General features: G+C 35.8%; 2 protein-coding genes across 2 annotated transcripts; one reads left to right on the top strand and one right to left on the bottom strand.

Moving 5' to 3' along the window:
• Positions 1–1653: 1653 nt before the first annotated feature.
• LOC110706955 (transcription termination factor MTERF9, chloroplastic) lies at positions 1654–6084 on the bottom strand. Its single transcript, XM_021884963.1, has 7 exons — positions 5480–6084; positions 4129–4210; positions 4008–4060; positions 3224–3916; positions 2611–3046; positions 2362–2489; positions 1654–1998 (listed from the first exon to the last, which is right to left on the bottom strand). Exons 1-5 carry the CDS (start codon positions 5798–5800, stop codon positions 2729–2731), a joined length of 1467 nt encoding a protein of 488 aa, XP_021740655.1. The 5' UTR covers positions 5801–6084; the 3' UTR covers positions 1654–1998; positions 2362–2489; positions 2611–2728.
• Positions 6085–7731: 1647 nt separating this feature from the next.
• LOC110706954 lies at positions 7732–8547 on the top strand. Its single transcript, XM_021884962.1, has 2 exons — positions 7732–8013; positions 8107–8547. Exons 1-2 carry the CDS (start codon positions 7860–7862, stop codon positions 8265–8267), a joined length of 315 nt encoding a protein of 104 aa, XP_021740654.1. The 5' UTR covers positions 7732–7859; the 3' UTR covers positions 8268–8547.
• The last annotated feature ends 11815 nt before the right edge of the window (positions 8548–20362 follow it).

The following is a 20362-nucleotide window of genomic DNA, read 5'->3' as shown; positions in this document are numbered from 1 at the left end:
CTTTTGAGCATGAAAGTTATTGATTGCCAATGGTTAGACTTGCTTCCTATATGGGGTAACGATTGATGGGGTTCGAGTTATGTATGTTGTGGTCGTTCATGTAAGGTGATTTAGGGTCTGTTTACTTCAACTTAATTTCAGATCTAGTTCAGTTTAGCTTCAATTAGTTCAGTTCAATTCAGCTCAGTTCAGTATATGTAAATAGTCCCTTAGTCTAAATATCTTAGGTTTGAGGTGATTGGCAACCGTAGTTGCTACTTCAGTCACTTTGCGCGAAATAGAACCTTAACAGGTATTATGATACACGGTACAATACATGAAGTGTCTAACTTTATATGTTCAACCCAACAACCATTCTGCGTACACCAATATGTTTTCACTGCATGATAGATCATTGCATAAATGTGACAGAATTCTTAAGAGTACATTTCAAAGGAAAATGGAAAGAAAAGCTAAATTAAGGCAGCTTTTCTTACAAGGCCAAAACTATTACGACTCTCTTTTGATTTATAACATGATAATCCAAAAGCTATAATTGTTCCCAGTCTTCTTACTTTTTTTCTGGATGAGATAACCATTTTATGGCAAGAATGCCTTTTCTTTTAAGTCTAAAGCTTCATCCATAAATTGACAGTTCCCTCTAGAAAATTTTCCTCCCATCTTATTCTAACAATCTAACCACTTCTGCTGCAAATGGAAATGAGTAACCTCCGCGACACAGTCAGCTCCTCTGATCCTTTTAAACAACATAATCGAATGAAAGGGTTAACAACGTGAATGATAACAATAACTCTAACGGCGTTAGCTGCATTGTAGGTGAACAACCTTGCCCCAACCGGACAACCCTATATCCAATTTGTAAACAATGTGGCGAAGGTAATGATTGCGATCATAGAAACTATGTTGTAGATACTATTGTATTAATTGTACACCAACTTGTTTCACTTGTAGGTTCAGTTTCTGGTAAAGTGGTAATCTGGGATGGGGAGGACAGTTGTTGCAACAACTACCACTGTATTGACTATGTATGTTGTATAAGATCTTATGAACTAATCCTAATTCCTAAATACTGTAAATGACTTTGTTAATTTGCCTGTTAAACTAGTTTGATGGTTAGTTCTCCATCTCTAGGTTTGTTCTCTGTCATAAATGTTTTCGAAGTTACACAAAACTCGTACTCAACATATGCATCAATATATTACAATCAACGACCTAGTCTCCTCAACCTCCATATCACATACGAGTAAAAGACTAAAAGTCACCCCTTCGCCTAAAATCATAGGGAAAAAAAAATACTAACACATTTTATGTAGCACAAACTAGTTGGCCAAATGGTATCATCGAATCTACAATCGACTTAGGTACAAAAATTACCTCATATTTGATTAATAGATCTAATTCATATGGATCTGACTCGAAACAATAGCAAAACAAGTAGACTTCTTTTCAAACAACAACACCTGAACAAAGAAACAATGAGTAATGTTAAATGAGATTCTGTAACAGTGTAAAATTGTGTGTGATACAAAGGGAGTATACTATAAAAGGGTAGGCACAGTAGAGATTGTTAGGTCCAATTATACAGATACTGTATGGAAAACCTCGTAGACCAAAGTGATGACAATATCTAAAATAGATAGGAACATTATAGTATCGTTTTGTTGGTATAACACTACAACATACAGTAGTATACACCATATTGTTTCTCTAATTCAACTACACAACTATTGCTTGTTGTGTTCAACAAAATGCTGTGAACTTCTATGTTACAACTTACAGATATATGATGTGTAGTGACAAACAACATGCGCATAAGCTTTCTGATGAAACAAAATCACCAATTTACCATTGACATGTTATGACGATTTTCAGCAAAATTTACAATCTGCTGCTGCTGTTAAAGAGTACTCATGAGCCCAAAAAAAGACATTTGTATGATAACTATGTATTGATTGTGTGCACTGTTGTGATTACAGCTGAACTCAAGACAATTAAGACCTGCAATGAAGTGACCAAAAAATGAATGAGTATAATGCAAAAGAATATAGTATAGTCTGAAAGGAAACTCACGAGAGCATCCCTATTGAATTTTACGAATTTAGTATGGCATCCTATATTAAAACTTGAAAATGGTTACAACCCCTATGAAATATAGTTGATGAGCATGCCCATAGGCCATAGCAGCATAGCTGAGAGCCACAATCAGTTATAGAAGAATTTATTGGAAGGGAAGTGTTAAAGGGTAAAATTGATATGCTAAAAGCCCTTCATCAGATATTAAGACGACTCATGAATAAATGTTCGCTCAGTAAGCCAATAACATGTTTAGAAATACTTAAAACATTATCATGGGTAACTAACCTTGATAGTATTAACCTCGAAAAATGGACCTAGCAATACCACAGTTTGCTTGGAGATCACAGGAGCAACAAAGTTGCCTTCAGTCTATTTCAATACAAATATAAACAAGTCGGGAATCAGTGTAATTCCTGCAAAAAAAAAAAACACAATGACCTTTAGAATTGATCTTTCAAACAGCAAATCTGAGTATATACAATGTAATTTACCAAAGCAGGCAGATAAGATTATCTACAAATGGGGTTAACATACCATTAGTTTATGAAAATAGTATGTACCCAAAATTTGACTATACACGTCTTCAAAATCAGTGTCATGATGAGAAAGCTCAACAATATGGTTAGTCCCATTTACGTTAAAACTACCCAATTCAACCTTGCTTTTCATATTTCTTTGCAAACTCTTTGAGCATCATGCCTTGCCTGAACGCTATATACTTATCCACACTAGTACCTGCCCACTGCTGACAGAAGGATTCATCAGTCGGAACCAAAGATCTCAGAGGAAAAGGTCCCTCTGGTGCTTTGTTCAGGTAAACCAAAAATCTATGCCGAGGACGAATTCTCTGTTCCAGTGATAAGCTAAGGTATGTGGGATATTTCGTTAAGGATCGAACTTCATTTTGAAGTTCATTAACTAGATACTTATACTTCGGCTTAAGATTTCGCTCCAGTGACAGAGAAAGTACCTACAAAGATACATGACAAACAACCATAAGATTTTCTAGCAACATTTTTTTGAGAAGAAACATAATGGAATCAGAATATTAGGCAACCTGACATGCAATACTGACCAGAGAGGGCTTCTATAGTAAAATAATCATAACTCGTAAGAATGATGAGATTTAAGAGATAAAGAAAAAGACCTGTGTGATGCTAGTCAAGACTTTCAAGATTTCAGGATCTTGCATGCCAATGCTCCTCAGAAAATTGATCCGGGGCAATAATCCATCTTCAATGCTGTAATGAAGAAGCTGGGGATGTTTAGTAACCATTTTCACAATACTTTCTTTAGGTGCACCCAGCTCTTCTGAAAGGAAATCATAGCGGTCATTCCAAGAGATGTCAACCCGCTGAACAAGAATTTGAGGACTCAAAGTCACAACTTTGCCCAAATCACTTTTCTTGATCCCAACCTCTTCAATCAAGTATCTTACAGTGGGCTTCAGGGAATTTTCAACACTATATGAAAAGATAGATGGAGCAACAGTGATTACTTGCCCTATCTTGGATTCAGGAATATCTAAATCCACCAGAAATGCCACATGGGACTTCATATTGCTATCCACAGTATACCCAAGAAGTTGAGGTTGCCTTAATAGTATCTTTTTGATGTCGTTTTGTTTGACGCCAACATTCATCAAGTATTCCAACCTTTCCCGTGCAGAAAAAACATTAATATGAAAAGCATTTGTGTGCCTTCTGTACATCTGAACAAAATGAGACTCTTTCATCCCATAGGTACTCAGATAATCAAGAAGGGGAATCCATCTAGTATCAAGTCTAAATTCCTCTGCTAGCTGTGGATATTTTTTCTTTGGACCTTTCCTTCCTTCCAACTGCAATCAAAGGCAATAATGGAAGGCTCTTCAGTCCAAACAGCAGCAATACATCCTCACACTGACACTTCAGAACATGATGAAAGCCTACCTTCCCTTTACCATCCGCTTTTGTGCCCACATTACTTGTCTTTTTCCGGGTTCCTAATAAGAGGATTATATGAGAATCGAACTCAAACTGGGACAATTTGATGAAGGACTTCAAATCTTACCTGGTCTCAGCTTGGTAGCAGCCAACAATTTAGATCTTTGTTCACCACTATTCAGGTTTGCTGGTTCTGCAAATTCATCATCCTGCAGGAATTTGTTGAAACAAATCATGTGATATTTTAATGTACAGGTCTTTGATAAGATAATAAAGTGAAACGGAGCTTTAGAGCACTGTAAGACCTTTAGATGATACGATTATGCATATTAAATAAATGTATGATGGAAACAACTTCCCATGATAGAAAAAAATGTGTTCACAGTGATACGTGAAGCTAGTCAAGTCGTCAACTTCCGTAAATCCTGAAGCTTCCAATCTTTAATTTTTCGATAACATATAGGCTACTTTTAATTTGGAGCCATCAGAACAGTAAAGTACTTATATTTATTACTATGTTAAAAAAAATATGAGTTTTCCAGTTATCTAAATCTAACCAGACTACTACTATGTGGTATGATGGATTGATGAGGCATTAAAATTTAAGGAGTGAGGGATAGTCAAGGAACTGAATTCCTCATAGAAGAGCGGAGTGAGCAATAGAGCACCCATAAAAACCTACAGTGTCAATACACAAACCCTTATGATTGAACACCATCCAAATAAAATTTTGCACTGCAAGCATAGAAACTCATAATCATATTCACATCTTACTATGGAATATCAAACAATAGAAGAATCCCTCCCCTTATCTATACATACTTACATAGACTGTCGATTACGAAAGCAATCCCATTAGCTTAGCTTCTGAATACCCTCCTCATTATGATTCTCAGCCTTCCCCTTATCTATAAATAGACTGTCAATTACTATTGCGAAGGCAATCCCATCAGCTTAGCTTCTGAAAACCTTCCTCATTATGATTCTAAGCCCCCCCCCCCCCCTTCCTTCCCTCGAACAAAGCCATCAAAAGTCCAATGTAATCATTCGTCGTTGCTTACTAAATAAATTATGATACTTGAATTATTATGCTATTTATCTTGGTTAGTTTCAATTTATAATACCCTTTAAACATCTGAAAATAGGTCTTTTTTTTCAAATTTTGCTAGATAATTTAAGAATCATGACACGTTTAGGTGACACCGCCGTAAGCTAAGCTAAGCTAAGCTAAACATCATCAAATACACCCATTATTTAGTGATTTTGTCATATATTCTTAAATGAATACCAAATTAGGATGCTAAATTTCATTTTTCACAATTTTAAGCTTACTCAAAATTTCTACTTAATTCATCATTCAACCATTAATTCTACATCAAAAATCAGAATCAAACAATAGCATAACATCAGAATTATACAGAAACCCAAAAACAGTAACAAAATCAATTGCAAAATTACATAAAATTCAACAAACTCACATCATCATTCAACCAAGGAACACCACCATCATCATCATCATCAACATTATCAATCACAACACCAGAAATCAAATTCGAATCTTCCAGAACCTCCACCTCATCATCTTCTTCTTCATCAGAATCGTACACAGGAAGCGGGTCGCCGAACGGAGAGCGGCGATTGGGCTTCAAAAGCTTAGGGTTAGAATGAGCAGAAGGAGGAATAATTAGGCGGTGAAATTGGGGGCTGAAGATGAAGTGAGGTTCAACAATGGCGGGAGGAGAGAGAAAATGGAGGTAAGGAGAAGTGGAGGAGAGAGTGAAGTGAGAGAAAATCGCCATTAAAGGAAGGAAGAGAAGACAAAGAAAGAATATACGAAGATAAATTAGAAACCCTAAAAAATTGGGGAAGAAGGTATCTTTGGTAATGGAGGAAGTGGGGTTTAGAGAATCTGGTGGTTTATCTTCTTCTTCGTCTTCATTTTGTTGTTCATGGTATGGTATTGTTCTGTCAACCAGAAGTACAAGATAAGAGAGTTCCTTTGGGTCTTGGTTAAGTTCAGTTCGGACAAAATAAGTTTAAATCGAGATTCTTGACTATGTTGTACATTCCTCTAGAGTATGGAGTATGAACTAATTTGTGTTAATACTCTTGTGTTATGTCTAAGAATAGAATTTTTCTAGCATTTATTGAGTAGGTTGTTATAAGAGGTATTAGCTTAGCAAGATAATGAGTCATTTTATAATCGTTAATCCTCCCTCGTATTTGCTTGAGAGCAAGTGATAATTAAGAAAAATATACTCAACGAAACAATGCCCTCCAATACGATACTAAGCTCAGAGAATATAGGTTGATATCTAGTTTTGTTGAACTTTATTAGTTATCTTTAATCAATTAAACTTATTTTTGTTGAAACTTATGTATGTTAATAAGTTGAGGAGAATGAAGTCTAAATAAACTCAAATAAATTAAGAAAAAAAATAAGTTTATATATTATTTCTGTAAAGTAAAATGTAAATATTTTTTTGATGGAAATAATAAAGTTCACATATATGTGACTTTAGATAAAATAAGCTCATATAAATCTAGTTAGGTCAAAGTAGGTTAAAAAAACATGCTTTAATAATATATATATATATATTTTGCATTTACATGTAAATTTTGGATCGTTGACAAATGTCAAACAAAAAATTTACAATTTTTGAAAGTTAAAGGTCAAATTTTTAAATAATAATTGTAACGTTAACTTAGAGCATACATCATTATAACCATGTCCAATTAAAATTCCTTATTATCTTAGATTCTAATAGCATGATTCATGCAGGTTCTACACTAACTCAATCATACTCAACCTAACTTGGCTAATTTAGGCCTGACCTATCCCATCATACCCTAATGGGTCACAGTTAATTCGTGTTCATCGGCTTAGGGAGGATTTCAAATTTCAGTCATGTCACAGTTAAGTTCGCGTCTAATAATCTTTATGTGTCCATGTTAATCAAATCATAAAACAAGTCACTCTGATTCAAATTGAGATATTTAGTGAAATTAATTTTTAATACCTCTAAATACGATTCATAATGAGAGTGTCAAAATCAATTTCCATGTTCCTATTCGGAGATCCTCATCTTCTCCTCCTCATTCTCCAACAAACACTATCATGGTTTCCTGGGAGGCGCCACCAACAAATTTCTACAAACTCAATTTTGATGGTTCGGTACTCAACAAATTAGCAGCCGCAGGGATTCTCATCAGAGACAGTAGTGGGGCAGTTTCAGGAGCTCGCGCTTTCAACCTCGGCACCACCAAGGTTTTCATAACAGAGGCCATGGCTCTTCATAAAGGCATTCTTCTTGCTCTTGAGCGTGGGATCAAAAATATCATAATTGAAGGTGATAATCTTTTAGTAATCAACTCTGTTAATGGCATCTGGTCAGCACCATGGCAAATTGATCATATTATTCAAGACATTTATTCACTTCTTAGCAATTTCGATAACTATAGCATTCGTCACATCTTTCGAGAGGCAAATCAAGCGGCGGACTGGATAGCAAATGTTGGTCATTAGTTAGTGATAGTATGAATATAGTCCCTTGTAATAATTCTTTTTTATTTCCCATCCTTTCTTCCGACGCACTAGGAATTCCCCTCGTGAGGAGGGTTTCCTAATGTTTTCTTTTTTTCTTACCATTGTAAAAAAAAAAAAAAAGTTCACATCATAAAAAAAAAAAAATTCCTTAAACGCTGCGTTTTACCAATTGGGCCAATTCCAATCCCAAAGGCTAAAAAAGGGCAAGTTTTACACCAGATCGTAGCAGCTAAAAGAGCAAACTTTAAGAGAGAGAGTGAACCAAATCTCAGTCACCGGAGCTCCGATCACCAGAAAACAGGAGAGAGAAAATGAACACCGACATTACAGCATCCACAAAGCCCGAATTCACAGTAGTTGATCGAAACCCACCTTTCACCAAAGTCGTCGGCAATTTCAGCTCCCTCGATTACCTTCGTTTCGTCACTATTACCGGAGTTTCAGTCACTGTTGGCTATTTATCTGGTAACCCCACTTCATTTTTCTGCATTTTAATCAATACCCATTTCCCAATTTGTAGTTTTTTTATTTAATTTTTCTGGGTTTTTTGTGATTTAGGGATTAAGCCTGGAATTAAGGGACCTTCAATGGTGACGGGCGGGCTTATCGGGTTGATGGGCGGGTTCATGTATGCTTACCAGAACTCTGCTGGCAGACTCATGGGGTTCTTTCCTAATGATGATGAGGTAGCTAAGTACAAGAAGCAGCTTAATCAGTGATTTTTATTTTATGAAAATGGGAAATTTGTGGAATTTATGATATATTTTGGTCAGTTTTTTAGGGGGAGTTTGCTTTAATTTTGCAATGATAATTAATCTCAAGAACATTTTTGCTGGGGTTTTAATTGAAATAATGTTCCCTATTGTTGTCATACTGCAAACCCTTGTTCATTTTGAGATATTTCTGAGGTGGGATTGTTGTCCAAGTGTTGATATTGATGAAAGAAAATGTTTCATTGGATTTAAACAGTTGGTTTGATTTACTTAGGAAACTTTTTAAGTTGTGTGTGAGTTTTGCTTGTTGGGTATGTAATACTGGTTGGCAAATGTGACGTGTAGACTTAATGTTTTCTTGGATGGCTCGTTAACTCTTCATTGACTATAATGAGATAGGTTGAGATTAGAATTGAGACAGTTTGGTCTCCTTGTTTGGTACAGTTTAGTTTGAGCTGGTCTAGTAGATGCTTAAAGGGGCGGTCTTGTGGCTTTATTATGTGTGAGTGATGTATGGCTTATTCTTATGTGTTTGATGTTGGCTATTGGGTTAAAATTCAGGTAGTTTGACATTTTTGTCTTAAGAGCATTTTGTAAGATTTCAAGTCTTTGATGTATTTAGGATCGACTTCAATTGGATTAACTGGAATACTGGACCTCAATGCTTTGAGTCAAGTTTGAATAATCTGTAGTCTTGTCTAGGCTAGCTGAGGGATTATTGGCATAGTTTTATCAAAGGGGTGCTTACCTTAAAATTTACACCACTTCAGCTCATTATATGTGGACATAGACAATCTATGTCGAAGATTAGCTATAGAAGCATGACAAGCATCAAATAAAAACTAAAAGGCTATTCATTTAGATGAAACTTTTCACAATTTCACCTATTAACCTTGTTCAGTTCCACCTTCTGGCCCAAAAGAAATGCAGTATTTAGCTCACTTCTACATTGAAATACATATTTTTCTGCTGTTAGTGCTCCTGTCAGTTTACCAGGATGAATATGTTTCTGCTGTTAGTGCTCCTGTCAGTTTACCAGGGTGAAAGGCCTAACAGTGTAATTATAGCTGCTAGAATTGCAGGATTGTGACATAATTCAGGAATTTTTTTTCATGAGTTGCTTAATAGTTTTATGTCTGTCAAGTCATGAGCTTCTCTCATCTTCTTTCGTAAATCTCATACTTTCAATCTTTGGGATAATTCTAGAGCCTTATTCTTCTACTTGTATTTCACCTTTTTTCGGCTTGTTATCCTGTTCAACCTATCTAGTGGTAATACCACAGGCTTTTCTACTATTCAATACTCAGATACTAGTGCGTAGTTAGGTAATGGAGAAAGAGCGCAACATTTAGGCTGCACAATATTATTCAACTCATTTTTTTAAGCTGAGAGATTTTGTGGGCACATGACATTGCAATGGTATAAAAGCAACCTAATTTTAGGCCCCCTTCTCTGTATTCCAGGTTGCCTGTCTTTTACCAGTATAGCAGTGAGCCAGAAAATTATATGGAACATGTTGTTGGTCGGGATTTGAGATTGTTGCCTTTTGCTGTGCACTTAGGGAATCTGGATTTGAGATTGTTGCCTTTTGCTGTGCACTTTGGGATCAGGATTTGAGATTTTCACCTGTTGCTGATGACATTTTAAATTAAAAGTGTTTAGGTGTTACTCTCACCCTGTCATATTGCATGAGAAAGTCCAGACAAGTCTGGATAATATCAAATAGTACTCTGATGATGCATTGGGCAGGCCTGGTCAAAACAATTGCAAATTTCTTAACTCAATCTTATTTGCATTATAGGATCTGATACAGGATTCACTTCCCTAGAGCTAACAATGACACTTAACCATTTGGCCTCCTTGCATATTCTAACTTTTAGGTAGCTCAATGCCTGTACTCTTAACCTACCTATGCGTGCATTCATAGCTCTTCTTACATGTTATAACCTCCTTGCAAGCTCAATGCTCTTTTCCTATGCGTGCGTTACCCACTCATAAGTGTATGGTTTTCTTTTCTTCAACATTCAACTTGATAACATATAAAGTGTATCCTTCATTTAATCACATGCTCCCAAAGGCTTTATTAATGGAGGTGTCATTTTGCTTTAGATGTGGTGATAGGTAATTACTCCGTACATAGCCTTGCTTGTATAATTTTTTAGTCTATTAGATCTTATTGAAGCATTTTGCATCCTCAGATTAATGTTTCTCTTTCTATTCATGCATTGCTGATTCAAGTAATTGAAATATTAAGCTTTATTAGCATTCAAACACGGTTAAGTATGAACTGATTATACTTTGTGGAATGCTTTATTTCAGTTCTTATTTAGGTGTGTGCTGTATGTATAGAGCTTATTAATGAGTGAATGTACATAATCTCGTGTTGCATTATGTTGTAAGGTTTTGGAGATTTATGCATATTGAATTGCCTGAAATCTAAAACCTTGCGTGGTTAATGTTTTGCACATTGTTCATGTTCTTGAAGTTGTACATGGTTAAATATCTTGCATTTTCTGATGTGTAGCTATAAAGCTCTTAATGCTCCTTTGAAAACCATGTATCTTGGGAAATCAAACTGATAAAACTTGTTATGGTGGTTGACAGAGATAAATAAAATTAGGCTAAGGCTCTGTTCTCCTCACACCTCATTTCAACAAGTTTAAGCAGAAGTAAGTGTCCATGTAGATTAGCTGTTTTTGGTATATTCTTTATTTTCCTAGTTTATACTTGTACACTGTATGATAAAGAATTTCGACGACAATAGAGACTGTGTAGCTACATTTGAACTGTCGGACCCAGGTTTGTTGTCTTGTAGGAGTCACTAATGGTTTCTGAAAGAGAGTCAACAGACCTTATATGAGACACTTTTAGACAAAACCAACCACCACCCCACCCTTCATTAGAAAGGTGGCCGGAATACTTAGTTGAGCTGTTGAGATGCTCCTTAAGGGGACATTTTTCCTTATGGTCTGCCTTTTTCTTCTTTATCATAGGATTTCTAATGTTAAAATCGAGTCGAATGGTGGTTTATCTCATTATTCTACATTGATCATGTCTAGATTGCTGGTAAAATGCAAACATTAACATACTGCAACGATTATATATTCATAATTGCAGAAGAATTATCAATGCTCCACCACACTAGTGTTTACTATGTCGGTTTTCCATAATCATCTGTCGATCCATAGTCTGATAATATGCTATGTATATACACTATTCTCTCATTCTGATTGCTGAAGCTCATATGTATCTGATTACGTCGACATCTTAGCGTTTTAACTTTCAGCAACTTAATCAAAGCAAACCAAAGGAGACTATAACTTCTCTCGTACATGTATATTGCACCATCTATGTCTTGCAATTTGAAGCATACTTTTCTTTGGCCAAACTGAACACTGTACTACCTGTCTCTTAAGGTGCATGAAGCATACTTTTCTTTGGCCAAACTGAACACTATACTACCTGTCTCTTAAGGTGCATGCACATCTTATTTTCGACATAAATTTCTACTCCAACCTAGAGCTGTTAATTCAGGTAAACGGGTCGAGTTTAGGTCGGTTAAGAGTGAGTCAGGTCAACTCGGGTCGGGTCAATTTGGATTAATTCCATAACCTATACGAGTTGGGTTTGGGTCGGGTCATGCTTGAGTCGGGTCACGTCGGGTCATACTTCTTATCGGGTTTGGGTCGGGTACATTCGGGTCGGGTAAACAATAGGTTGGGTTTAGTTCGGGTTAAAACGGGTTAAGGTAATTCTCGAGTTCGAGTCAGATTCGGTTCAAGTCAATAATTTGCGGGTTAGAATCAGGTCAGGTCATTCTCGGGTTTGAGTCGGGTTCGGTTCAAGTCAATAATTTGCGGATTATAATCAGGTCGGGTCATTCTCGGATTCAAGTTGGATTATGTTGAAGTCAATAATTTGCAGTCAGGTCATTTCCAAGTTAGGTCATATTCGAGTTCAACTAAGGGCCTGTTCCGATTGACTGAACTCAGCTGAACCTGAGCTGAGCTGAGCTGAACTGAACTTATTAATTAGTGAATTTTAACTACGAATTAGTGATCTTTGATTATTTATTGATTATTTATTGATATACATATGTGTATATACAAATGTACATATTAATAATAATAATAATAATATTAGTATTATTATTATTTATTGATTATTATTATTAGTATTATTATTAGTATTATTATTATTGTTGTTGTTGTTGTTTCAATTATTATTATTATTATTATTATTATTATTATTATTATTATTATTATTATTATTATTATTATTATTTATTACTTATTGATTATTATTATTATTATTGTAATTGTTGTTGTTGTTGTTGTTGTCGTCGTCGTTGTAATAAGAGCTTAAAAGAATGAAATTTGGCTTTATATCATTAGACGTAAATTAAGAGCTGAACTGAACTGAACTGGGCTGGGCTGGGCTGAACTGAATTTCAACGGAAGAGAACAAGCCCTAACTAATCATCATTTTTATCAATCTAATTATTTCCTTTGACTATAATATATATGACAATATACTAGGGAACTGTAGTCTATAATTTATGAAGATAATTATCTCCTTTGACCATACAACAAATATATACTATATTTAACTCTTAAATTTGGGGATGATGCTCTTTTCTTTTGCTAGCCTCGACTGACTTGATCTCCCTAGACAAAATGCTTTGATCAACAATAATAAGGTGGTCTAAATTACATTTAAGGTGATTTAAAATCGGGTTAGGAACAATTTGGGTTAAATTTAGGCCAGGTTAATAACAAGTCGTGTTAATTTTGAGTCGGATTAGTAACAGATTGGGTTGAATTTTTGGGTCGGGTAAGTAATAGGTCTGGTAAAATTCGGGTCGGATCAATAATAAGTCGGGTTGAATCTGGGTAATAGCAAGTCGAGTTGATTTTGGGTCGGGTTAGTAACAGGTTGGGTTAAATTTGGGTCAGTTAAGAACGAGTCGGGTTTGTAACAGGTTGGGTTAAATTCGGGTCGGGTTAAGAACGGATCGGGCTGAATTCAGGTCAGGTTAGTAACAAGTCGGGTTAAATTCGGGTATTGACAGGTTAAAACGGGTTAGGGTCAATTTCGGTTCAAGTCGGGTTCGGTGCAAGATAATTAAATTGTCCGTTGTAAATCGATGCAAATTGTAAATCGGTAAATTGGTCGTTTAACAGCAAATTGGATTATTCCACACACCCATTTAGAATCTCGTAGGGTATTATGGACCATGGTAAACATTTTGGCAATTTTTATTTCCGAGCAAAAAAAAAAAATCCAAAATTAAAAGCTAATATCCACATATTTTGAGAAATTTTGGAGGTTTCGTGGCCCAGTGTCAAAAAGTCTCGAAATTTATGGGAAACATCTCGGGGTCATCTAATGTCATTTGGAACCATATATGATTATTAGTTGTTGTCATAAATGTTCGTGGTAGGCTTGAATTAATGAAATCGGTGTAAGTTGTAAACCGGTAAATTGGTCGTTTAAAGGCAAATTGGATGGTTCCACCAACCTAATTTGACTCCCGGAGAATATTAGGGACCATGGTAAATATTTCGGCAATTTTTATTTTCGGACAAAAAAAAAATCAAAAAATTCCAAAATTGAAGACTAATATTCACGCTTTTTGAGAAATTTTGGAGGTTTCGGTGCTCGGTGTCGAAAAGCCTTGAAATTCTATGGGATACATCTTGGGGTCAAATAATGCCGTTTGGAACCATTTATGATCATTATTTGTTGTCATAAATGTTCGTGGTAGGCTTGAGTTAATGACATCAGTGCAAGTTGTAAACCGATAAATTAGTCGTTTAAAGGCAAATTAGATGGTTCACCCACCCAATGAGACTCTTGGACGGTATTAGGGATCATGGTAAATAGTTCGACAATTTTTAATTCCAGGCGAAAAAAAAAGTCAAAACTTGAAAAATTGAAGGCTAATATTCACGTTTTTTTGAGAAATTTCGGAGGATTCGGGCCTGGTGTTGAAAAGTCTTGAAATTTTTAGGGGATATATCTCGGGGTCATATAATGTCGTTTGAAGACATTTATGATCATTATATGTTGTCAAAAATGTTCGTGGTAGGCTTGATTTAATGAAATCGATGCAAGTTGTAAATCGGTAAATTGGTCGTTCAAAGGAAAATTGAATAGTTTAACCAATCCAAATGGACTCTCGGAGAGTATTAGGGACCATGGTAAAAGTTTCATCAATTTTTATTTTCGGACGAAAAAATTCAAAAATTCCAAAATTAAAGGCTTATATCCACGCTTTTTGAGAAATTTTGGAGGTTTCGGGGCACGGTGTCGAAAAGCCTTGAGATTTTAGGGAATACATCTCGGGGTCATATAATGACGTTTGAAACCATATATGATCATTATATATATGTTGTCATACATGTTCGTGGTAGGTTTGATTTAATGAAATCGGTGCAAGTTATAAACCGGTAAATAGGTCGTTTAAAAGCAATTGGATGGTTACACCCACCCAATTGGACTCCCGGAATGGTATTAGGTACCATGGTAAACATTTCGGCAATTATTATTTTCGGGCGAAAAAAGTCTAAAAATTCCAAATATAAAGACTAATGTCCATGCTTTTTGAGAAATTTTGTAGGTTTCGGGGCCCGGTATCGAAAAGCCTTGAGATTCTAGGGAATACTTCTCAGGGTCATATAATGTCTTTTGAAACCATATATGATCGTTATTTGTTGTCATAAATGTTCGTGGTAGGCTTCAGTTAATGAAATCGGTGCAAGTTGTATAACTGTAAATTGGCCGTTTAAAGGCAAATTGGATGGTTCCACCTACCCAATTGGACTCTCGGAGGGTATTTGGGAGCATGGTAAACATTTGGTCAATTTTATTTCTGGGTGAAAAAAGTCAAAAAATTTCAAATTGAAGCCTAATATCCACGCTTTTTTAGAAATTTTGGAGGTTTCGGGGCCTGTTGACAAAAAGATTCGAGTTTTTAGGGGATACATCTCGAGGTCATATAATGCCTTTTGGAACCATATATAATCATTATACGTTGTCATAAATGTTCGTGGTAGGCTTTAATTAATGAAATCGGTGCAAGTTGTAAATCGGTAAATTGGCCGTTTAAAATAAAATTGGTTGGTTCCACCTACCAAATTGGACTCCCGAGGGGTATTAGGGACCATGGTAAATATTTCTCCAATTTTTATCTCCGGGCAAAAAAAAGTAAAAAAAAAAATAAAAATTAAAGGTTAATATACACATTTTTTTGAGAAATTTTGGAGTATTCGAGACCCGGTGTCTAAAAGTCTTGAAATTCTAGGGAATACATCTCGTGGTCATATAATGTCGTTTGGACCCATATATGATCATTATTTGTTGTCATATATGTTCGTGGTAGGCTTGAGTTAAATAAATCGGTGCAAGTTGTAAACCGATAAATTGGTCGTTTAAAGGAAAATTGGATTGTTCCACCCACCTAATTGGACTCCTCAGGGTATTAAGGACCATGGTAAACATTTTGGCAATTTTTATTTTTGTGCGGAAAAAAGTCAAAAAATTCCAAAATTAAAGGCTAATATCCATGCTTTTTTTAGAAATTTTGAAGATTTCGGGTTCCGTTGTCGAAAAGAAATAAGATTTTAGAGATACATATCGGTGTCATATAATGCTATTTGGAACCATAAACGATCATTATATATTTTCATAAATGTTCGTGGTAGGCTTGAGTGAATGAAATCGGTGAAAGTTGTAAACCGGTGAATTGGTCGTTTAAAGGCAAATTGGATGATTCCACCCACCCAATTGGACTCCCGGAGAGTATTAGGGACCACGGTAAACATTTCGGCAATTTTTATTTCCGGACGAATAAAAGTAAAAAAAAGCCCAAGATTGAAGGCTAATATCCACGTTTTTTACAAATTTTTGAAGTTTCGGGTCCCGGTGTTGTAAAGGCTTGAGATTTTAGGGGATACATCTCGGGGTCATATATGTCGTTCGGAACTATATATGATCCTTATATGTTGTCATAAATGTTCGTGGTAGGCTTGAATTAATGAAATAGGTGCAAGTTGTAAATCGGTAAATCGGCCGTTTAAAGGCAAATTGGATGGTTCCACTCACCCAACTGGACTCCCGGAGGGTATTAGGGACCATAGTTAACATTTCAGAAATTTTTATATCCGGGCGGAAAAAATTCAAAAAACTGCAAAATTAAAGGCTAATATCCAAGCTTTTGAGAAATTTCGAATGTTTCGGGGCTTGGTGTCTAAAAGCATTGAGATTTTAAGGGATACATCTCGGGGTCATATATTTCCTTTTGGAACCATATATGATCATTATATGTTGTCATAAATGTTCGTGATAGGCTTGAGTGAATGAAATCGGTACAAGTTGTAAACTTGTAAAATGGTCGTCTAAAGGCAAATTAGATGGTTCCACCCAGCTAATTGGACTCCCGGAGGGTATTAGGGACCATGGTAAACATTTCGGCAATTTTTCTTTCTAAGTGAAAAAAGTCAAAAAATTCCAAAATAAAAGACTAATATCCACGCTTTTTGGGAAATTTTGGAGGTTTTAGATAGAGCTGTTATTTCGGGTAAACGGGTTGGGTTTGGGTCGGGTCAATTCGGATTAATTCCATAACCTATGCGTGTCAACCTATGCGGGTCGGGTTTGGGTTGGTTTATGCTTTAGTCGGGTCACGACGAGTCATACTTCTTATCACGTTTGGGTCGGGTTAATAACAAGTCGGGTAACATTCGGGTCGGGTGAAGAATAGGTCGGGTTTAATTCGGGTTTTCACGAGTTAAAACGAATTGGGATAATTCTCGGATTTGGTTCAAGTCAATAATTTGCGGGTTATAATCAGGTCGGGTCATTCCTGGGTTTGAGCCGGGTTCGCTCGGTTCAAGTCAATAATTTGCAGGTTATAATCAGGACGGGTCATTTTCAAGTCGGATCATTCTCGGGTTCAAGTCGGGTTCGGTTCAAGTCAATAGTTTGTGGGTTATAATCAAGTTGGGTCATTTCCAAGTCGGGTCATTCTCGGATTCAAGTCGGGTTATGTTCAAGTCAATAATTTGCAAGTTACAATCAGGTCGGGTCATTTTCAAGTGAGGTCATATTCGGGTTCAATTAAATATAAATTGATAATTATCATTTTCTCCAACCTTATTATTTTCTTTGACTATATATATATGGCAATATAATATGGAACTATAGTATATAATTTAGGAAGATAATTATCTCCTTTGACTATACAACAAATATAAACTATATTTAACTCTTAAATTTGAGGATGATGCTCCTTTCTTCTGCTGGCCTGGACCGACTTGGTCTCCTTAGACAAAATGTTTTGATCAACAATAATAAGGTGGTATAAATTGCATTTAAGGTGATTTGAAATCGAGTCAGGAAAAATTTGGGTTGAATTTAGGTTGGGTCAATAACAAGTTGTGTTGATTTCGAGTCGGGTTAGTAACAGATCGGGTTGATTTTTGGGTCGGGTTATTAATAGGTCTAGTAAAATTTGGGTCGGGTCAATAACAAGTTGGGTTGAATTTGGGTCAGGTCTATAACAAGTCGGGTTAATTTCGGGTCGGGTTTGTAACAGGTTGAGTTAAATTCGGGTCGGTTTAGGAACGAATCGGGTTGAATTCAGGTCAGGTTAGTAACAACTCGGGTTAAATTCGGGTTTTGACGGGTTGAAACGGGTTTGGTTCAATTTCGGTTCAAGTCAGGTTCGGTTCAGGTAAATAATTAACGGGTTACATTCGGGTCGGATCATCTCCAAGTCAATTGATGTTCGGGTTCGGGTCTCACATACTCGGGTCAACTTGGGTCTAGGGTTGGTTTCAAGTCGGGCCAGGTCGGGTTTGGGTCATCATTTTTTGGGTTTAGATGGGTCGGTTGATAATCGGGTATTAGTCGGTATTTCGGGTCGGGTCAAATTTTGAGAGCCCTACTCCAACCTACTAATACTTGTCCTTTTAATTTGTTTAGTCTTCTCTATACTCTAAAAGAATTTGTCTTTTTTTTATTATTTTTTTTTTATGAAAACTTTATAACTAAAGGGCAAATTACAACCTAAGAGATCTAAAACAAGAAACTATACTAAATACAAGAACAAAACACACGAAAACAAAAACATAAAACTTGGTAATTTGCACTTGATGGAGCCCCTGGGTGTTGGATGGAATCCACGAACAAAACCATAAAAACCTGTCAAAACAAACTATACCTGCGCATTGTCAAAGTAATTGATTTTGCTTGCATTCTGTTTGGGCCAAGTCCATGTCCTAAGCCCATTGACCTAGAATTACGAAAATACCCCTCCATGATCCAGCCCATCATTAGTCAGAGTAAAGTATAGATTTACCCTAATCTGTCCAAATAAGTACAACTTCTACCACCTAAAAGTACATTTATAAATAGCTCTTCAATCATTAATGATGGTAACTTTTTCCTAATTTTCTAACATTCTCTCTCTACTTTCTCTCTCTAAAGTACTCTTTCTCTCTCTATTTTCTATCTCTAGAAAGTACATTCGCTAACTTAAGCATCGGAGTGGCTTTCCCGGGTCGCACCGCCGGGCAGTTAACCTTCTTTCTCTTTTGCAGGCCTAGCTCTCGAACAGCAAGGCATAGCTGAGGAGAATTCAGACATTCATTGGACATAAATCTAGGACATCTAGATTTTATTACCCTAACACCGAGGAGTATTCTGTTTCCAGAAACACATTCCAATTGATGGGATTGGGTTATAAGACAGAGTTACATAAAGAGATACTTTGAACATGATTCATTGATTCGTATTCTACCTTATATCGTTATCATCGTAAATTCGTAACACTTGTCGTTGAAACCTTACTAATCAATGAATTATTAACTTGATTAATTATGAAATTTTTGAAAGAACCTTAAAATAGGGCCAATTTGTCAATTTTAATGATGTTATGTGATACATTCATATATTCATTTTCAGCCCTCAATTTGTCAAGTATTTGATATCTTCATATCAATTATTTTCAAGGTAATACTCATGCATTATTTCTTTTTTAAGAATACTCATGCATTGACTTTTTGAGTAGAGCTTTTAAGACCGAAGTTTGAATAAAACTTCTTGTACACTATAAATAAGGATCATTAAACAAAAATAAACAACATACAAGAAAACCCTTTCTCTCTTAGATAAACGTAAAAAGGAAACATTACGAGACACTTTTCTCGAGGTGAATATATCAATATGAAAATAGTATAATGCACCCGGGTGCACCCGGGTGCACCATGCGCATGGTGCACCCGGAAAGAACATTAGACATATTTTAAAGAACATGGGCAAAAAAAAAGAACATGTTAGTGTTAGAAAAAGAACATACCTATGTTTGACAAAAGAACATGTTTGTGTTTGACAAGAACATGAGATTACAAAGAACATAAAGTCTTTACAAAAAGAACATATTATTTTTCATGGTTATTTAGGTGTTGGACGTGTTTGAAAAGAACATTATATTTGACAAAAAAGAACATGTTCGTGTTTGACAAAGATGTAGGAGATCATTGGGTGGGCCGGGCCAAGGTTAAAAAATCAGCTCACTTCTCGGGTCGGGCCAAATTTTGGGCCGAAGTTTTTGAGCCCAAAATTGTCCGGCCGTGCTGGCTTTTCGGGTCGAGTAAAAAAATCAACTAAAATGCATAAAACGCATTCCCAAACCCGCCCAAAAAATTAAATTTAAGGGCCGGGTCCGACCCGATTTTGGGGGCGAAAAAAAATCTGCCCAAAACCCGTGCAAAATTGGGTCGGGCCGTTCTAACTTTGATCACCTCTAGCCAAAGAACATAAAGTCTTTACAAAAAGAACATGATAGTATATTAAAGAACATGTTCTTTTTTCTGGTTAGTCGAGTGATTGTTTTTAATTTTTTTTTCTTTAATTTTTTTTTTTAAATGTACATGCATTAAAGAATATATTGTATAATATAAAGAACATATACTTCAAACTCAAAGAACATAATCATCAAACTTAAAGAACATATTATGCTCATGTTCTTTATAAATATATATAATGTTGTTTTTTTTTCCCATGTTCTTTTAAATATACCTTATGTTCTTTCCGGG

The sequence above is a fragment of the Chenopodium quinoa genome, unplaced genomic scaffold, assembly GCF_001683475.1.
Source record: "Chenopodium quinoa cultivar QQ74 unplaced genomic scaffold, ASM168347v1, whole genome shotgun sequence".
Lineage (NCBI taxonomy): Eukaryota > Viridiplantae > Streptophyta > Magnoliopsida > Caryophyllales > Amaranthaceae > Chenopodium > Chenopodium quinoa.
Note: the sequence above shows the minus strand (reverse complement) of the source record. Positions and strands in the feature narration are given on the sequence as shown.